General features: G+C 39.7%; 1 protein-coding gene across 2 annotated transcripts in view; it reads left to right on the top strand.

The window, feature by feature from the left end:
• LOC110458250 (uncharacterized protein C1orf112-like) overlaps positions 1-6,146 on the top strand; it is a 9,087-nt gene extending 2,941 nt beyond the window's left edge. The window contains exons 2-5 of one of the 2 annotated variants that reach the window (XM_021509863.1): positions 21-209; positions 1,053-1,157; positions 5,417-5,467; positions 5,792-6,146. In XM_021509863.1, coding sequence (XP_021365538.1) covers positions 21-209; positions 1,053-1,157; positions 5,417-5,467; positions 5,792-6,118 — 672 coding nt within the window. In that variant the 3' untranslated portion in view covers positions 6,119-6,146. Of the gene's footprint in view, positions 1-17; positions 210-1,052; positions 1,158-5,416; positions 5,468-5,791 lie in introns of both variants that reach the window. The other variant, XM_021509862.1, reaches the window with a different exon arrangement.
• Positions 6,147-6,706: the final 560 nt, after the last annotated feature.

Consider the following 6,706-nt stretch of genomic DNA (forward strand, 5'->3'; position numbering starts at 1 on the left):
ATTTATATTTGACACAGCAGAGTAAGGTCCTACAGAAGGTGTCAGCAGTATTTGGTGGACTGATGACAGACACCAACTGTCTGGTTCATCACTGGAGTGTGGAGGCATTTACACAGTTTGCAGAGGACACTGTTCACGAGACTGTGGTCCCTGACTGTATGGCCCATGACAACAGACTCCAGGTCTGTGTGGTAGCCTACCTCAACAAGGTATAGTTGTACATCTGCCAAAGAAGTAAGGTCCCACATCAGAGATGTGAGTGGCCTATGGTAATTATTTCTGAAATTTTACACGGTGATATACCGTTATATGTAGATATGCAATATGGTTTTAACAATTTCCTAAGGTCGAGGTTAAGGTCACTTTCGAAAAAAGAACTCGGGATAACTGTCAAAAATACATTGTACATTTTGTATTTTCCTTTCTGACCTACAAGTGTTAATTCTGATGGTAATGTAACTTGGTGATTATCCTTTTAAGTAATGTGATGTGAATAAGATGCTGAAATCCAAGATGGCTTCCAATCAAAGACACTTTTAATTGGCTGAGACACATACAACTTTAAGTTTTATCTATTTGTTCCATTTTGTTTATACTTTGTAGTAACTGGTACTTAATGAATAGTCTATATGATAAATCGGACATATCATCTGGATCTCCTAATCCTATGAGCACTATATATGGCTTTTGATTGGCCGAGACCTTTCAGGCTATAACTTGTGTATTGTTGGTCTGGTTTTGTGTATAACACATCGTGATAACTCTAAATTGGTATTTGTTGTCTTACTTATTGTGTAATGCCTTGTTACCCTTTTTTCTGAAATATAAGACAGTCACTGTGGTTGCTCTGTGATATAGTAGGGGAAAATTAGGTCATAGAGCGGGGCCTTGCTGATCTGTCAGTGTTCAAGTTCTGTTCATCATTGCAACGTTTAACATGGGAACACTAGTAACCTACAAAATCTTCCGTTGGAGATCTACACAAGTAATATGCTCCTATCATAAATTCATATGTATAAAAAGGATGAACCGTGTTTGATGTTTCTTTATAGATGCCTTTTGTTGCCCAAGACGGTCCCCTTTCCCCTAAAGAGTGTATCCGTTGGTTGTGGAGGTGGGCAGAGAGATGTCAGTCACCCTCACACACCACTACAGAAGTAGGTATACAATGATCACCTCACACACCCCTACAGAAGTAGGTATACAATGATCACCTCACACAACACTACAGAAGTAGGTATACAATGATCACCTGACACACCACTACAGAAGTAGGTATACAATGATCACCTCACACACCACTACAGAAGTAGGTATACAATGATCACCTCACACACCACTACAGAAGTAGGTATACAATGATCACCTCACACACCACTACAGAAGTAGGTATACAATGATCACCTCACACACCACTACAGAAGTAGGTATACAATGATCACCTCACACACCACTACAGAAGTAGGTATACAATGATCACCTCACACACCACTACAGAAGTAGGTATACAATGATCACCTCACACACCACTACAGAAGTAGGTATACAATGATCACCTCACACACCACTACAGAAGTAGGTATACAATGATCACCTCACACACCACTACAGAAGTAGGTATACAATGATCACCTCACACACCACTACAGAAGTAGGTATACAATGATCACCTCACACACCACTACAGAAGTAGGTATACAATGATCACCTCACACACCACTACAGAAGTAGGTATACAATGATCACCTCACACACCACTACAGAAGTAGGTATACAATGATCACCTCACACACCACTACAGAAGTAGGTATACAATGATCACCTCACACACCACTACAGAAGTAGGTATACAATGATCACCTCACACACCACTACAGAAGTAGGTATACAATGATCACCTCACACACCACTACAGAAGTAGGTATACAATGATCACCTCACACACCACTACAGAAGTAGGTATACAATGATCACCTCACACACCACTACAGAAGTAGGTATACAATGATCACCTCACACACCACTACAGAAGTAGGTATACAATGATCACCTCACACACCACTACAGAAGTAGGTATACAATGATCACCTCACACACCACTACAGAAGTAGGTATACAATGATCACCTCACACACCACTACAGAAGTAGGTATACAATGATCACCTCACACACCACTACAGAAGTAGGTATACAATGATCACCTCACACACCACTACAGAAGTAGGTATACAATGATCACCTCACACACCACTACAGAAGTAGGTATACAATGATCACCTCACACACCACTACAGAAGTAGGTATACAATGATCACCTCACACACCACTACAGAAGTAGGTATACAATGATCACCTCACACACCACTACAGAAGTAGGTATACAATGATCACCTCACACACCACTACAGAAGTAGGTATACAATGATCACCTCACACACCACTACAGAAGTAGGTATACAATGATCACCTCACACACCACTACAGAAGTAGGTATACAATGATCACCTCACACACCACTACAGAAGTAGGTATACAATGATCACCTCACACACCACTACAGAAGTAGGTATACAATGATCACCTCACACACCACTACAGAAGTAGGTATACAATGATCACCTCACACACCACTACAGAAGTAGGTATACAATGATCACCTCACACACCACTACAGAAGTAGGTATACAATGATCACCTCACACACCACTACAGAAGTAGGTATACAATGATCACCTCACACACCACTACAGAAGTAGGTATACAATGATCACCTCACACACCACTACAGAAGTAGGTATACAATGATCACCTCACACACCACTACAGAAGTAGGTATACAATGATCACCTCACACACCACTACAGAAGTAGGTATACAATGATCACCTCACACACCACTACAGAAGTAGGTATACAATGATCACCTCACACACCACTACAGAAGTAGGTATACAATGATCACCTCACACACCACTACAGAAGTAGGTATACAATGATCACCTCACACACCACTACAGAAGTAGGTATACAATGATCACCTCACACACCACTACAGAAGTAGGTATACAATGATCACCTCACACACCACTACAGAAGTAGGTATACAATGATCACCCAAACGAGGTGCTTGGATGTTGAATGATTTTCAATCTGGCTCAGAATGTATTTGCATATAATATAAATTATGAAGTAAATTTATGGTGATATATGCTGGCTTGTCTCTTTCTTCCACCGTGTTTAAACAGATCTCATACATTTTGTGATTTAGGCTTTCTTTATCATTTACATCTGGTAATTCACTGTACTGTAAAAACCTATGTAATTTGCGCACTTTTTTTTCAGAAATTTAATACCCAAAGTGGGGGGTGCGTAAAAAACACAGGTATAGAAAATTTCAAGTTTTTTTCAGGAAGAGATCGACGATTCTGGGAGATCGCCATCTTGGATTATTTCCCTTGGTACACGAACTCTAAGACAAATGACGGTCAACAAATTTATTTATGTCAAACATTAATAAAAGATACATAATGTGTTGTTATCTGAGTTTATGTGAAAAGTATTATTAAATAGGTAACCGTTAACAAAGAAAGTTTAGCCAAATTCCTATGCCAGTATTGTAATTTGTATTGACTGTAGTGTTGAGAAGTGTCAATAATTTACGCTGAAGCATGCGATCGTACCTGGCCTATTGTCCGGGACCAGACGATATCGGTGAAATCATGCCATCCGGTTTACTTACCTGTAAATGTCGCAAAGCCAGTAGTCATGACCACAGATGACCGATTTTAATAATTTTACAGTAGGTAAAAATTGTGTGGCCAAAAAATATCGCCAAACCACGGACTTAGATAATCTAATTCCGTGGCCAAACTGAACTGTGACATGACCTGGTTTGAAGTGACGTAACCCAAGCCGCCATGATGAGCCCTTCTCACCGATCGTAATTATGATCAATAAAAGGTATCTAATTATGTCTTTCACCAGGAGATATGCACCAGCGGTTACTAAACATCGAATTACTTATTAATTGATATGTTTTTGTAAGCAAGTAAATGTTTTATCTAAAATATTGCTAAAATGAATTGATGTATGCCGATATGCGCACACGTGTGTCATGTGTGATCAGATGAGAAAACAAACAACAAATTACACATTTTACGTAGCTTCTTCTTGGTTATTAAATATCATTTTACATCAATGAAAAAAAAATCATAAGAAATATATTTAAAAAAATATATATTCAGAGATCGATTTTCGGAGCATGAACATCTTTTTTTTTCCAGATTTTTTGGGTGCGCAAAATATTCGAGTAGAAGCTTTTTTCCAGATTTTCAGCCTCAAAAAGTACCTGCGCAAATTACACAGGTGCGCAAGTTACACAGGTGCGCAAATTACATGGGTTTTTACAGTATTTATTATTCCCCTATCAGTACCACGGTATTTATTATTCCCCTATCAGTACCACTGTATTTATTATTCCCCTATCAGTACTACTGTATTTATTATTCCCCTATCAGTACTACTGTATTTATTATTTCCCTATCAGTACTACTGTATTTATTATTCCCCTATCAGTACTACTGGAAAGGTTTGCACTCACTCCATCAGTATGTCATTTTGGCAGAGGTATATCTTTCATACTGTCAAAACTACTATTGCCAAATTTTATCTGCATGTAAGTGTACCTCTTGGGATGGTGCAGCGTTGCATACTTAAAACACTGCCACTTACGTTTATCTCGCTCAAAATGATTGAACCAGTTGGACCAGAGTTGACCTAGTAATCAGTTGCTGTTTTCAGGAAAGCCTTGCAAGGCCTGCATAAACTTTATAAACTGCATAAAAGTCCACCAGGATTTATACCAAACAATATTACATTTAAAAATAGACGGACTAGTTGTTCCACATTGGACCCAGGTCTCATGCCCAACTATATACAGTTATGTCCCTTTGTTAATTTCTTATACCAAAGTGTGTCACCAAACCTGCCAAATTCTCAACAATGAAATGGCCATAGATTGTCAAAATGCACCTCATTTTAGGGGATGGAGACCAAACATTCCATCAAAGAGGTCGGCTCCATAGGTGTGGTAGGTATCCTTGGGTGGATAACTGGTGGTATAAACTGATTTGTTTTGGGGTGGATAACTGGTGGTATAAACTGATTTGTTTTGGGGTGGATAACTGGTGGTATAAACTGATTTGTTTTGGGGTGGATAACTGGTGGTATAAACTGATTTGTTTTGGGGTGGATAACTGGTGGTATAAACTGATTTGTTTTGGGGTGGATAACTGGTGGTATAAACTGATTTGTTTTGGGGTGGATAACTGGTGGTATAAACTGATTTGTTTTGGGGTGGATAAATGGTGGTATAAACTGATTTGTTTAAATATCACTTCTATGCTTTTCCCTTCAGCCATTACACAAGAAAGCCAGAACTACAGCCCCAACTGATGGCCTGATGGTGGTAAGTTGCATGTGTGAGGTTCAGATGAACTGTACAACTGATGGCCTGATGGCGGTAAGTGGCATGTGTGAGGTTCAGATGAACAGTACAACTGATGGTGGTAAGTGGCATGTGTGAGGTTCAGATGGACTGTACAACTGATGGCCTGATGGTGGTAAGTGGCGTGTGCGAGATTCAGATGAACAGTAATCCCCATTCAAGGCATCAGTTACCTAATTTCATTTTCCTATTGTTCAAACTTTAAAACATTGAAATTTTAAATGATCCACATTTGAATGGGTTAAAGTACCATTATTTACCTCTTTTAATGTTCTGTGTCCTCAGGCCCGCAGGACTGGTATTTATCAGGAAGTATTGGACACACTGAGGATCTGCGTACAGGGGTTGGAGCCGATCTGTACCAACAGTTCTAGATCTGGTGAAGCTTCCAGAGATTGTATAACCTCCAGTACAGAACAGTCTCATAACGTCATAATGACCAGTGTTGACAAACTTCAGGAAGGGGAGAGTTCCTGTGTGGCAAAACCTCAGGTAACACCCATGTGTGATCTGAACAAAACTACATCAAGTGTTAATCTATCGCCACAGCTTATTGCACATCTACAGTTGGCACAGCACAAAATTACTTCCCTCCTCACTGAACATGGCTAGAGCTTTGTCTTATTAAATTTTTACCAACTTTTTTGTCTTTTAGTTTTTTTCTTGTCATCATACAACTAAAAATCTTATCATGAATCATATCTGTAATCATTTTAAAATGAAAGCAAGACCAGTCGCCTGCTACCATTGGTTGCCCGATTGACAGATTTAACAATATATATATATTCTGGGTCTCGTCTTGGGTCTTCTAGCCATGTGCTACAAGTCTTGGATCTTCAAGCCATGTGTTCTATGGGTCTTGGATCTTCAAGCCATGTGCTATATGGGTCTTGAATCTTCTGGCCATGTGCTATGGGTCTTGGATCTTCTAGCCATGTGCTACGAGTCTTGGATCTTCTAGCCATGTGCTATGGGTCTTGGATCTTCTAGCTATGGGTCTTGGATCTTCAAGCCATGTGCTATGGGTCTTGGATCTTCAAGCCATGTGCTATATGGGTCTTGGATCTTCTAGCCATGTGCTACGAGTCTTGGATCTTCAAGCTATGTGCTTCGAGTCTTGGATCTTCTAGCCATGTGCTATGAGTCTCCTAGCCATGTGCTACGAGTCTTGGATCTTCTAGCCATGTGCTACGAGTCTTG

This window comes from Mizuhopecten yessoensis, unplaced genomic scaffold (genome assembly GCF_002113885.1).
Source record: "Mizuhopecten yessoensis strain PY_sf001 unplaced genomic scaffold, ASM211388v2 scaffold9507, whole genome shotgun sequence".
NCBI lineage: Eukaryota > Metazoa > Mollusca > Bivalvia > Pectinida > Pectinidae > Mizuhopecten > Mizuhopecten yessoensis.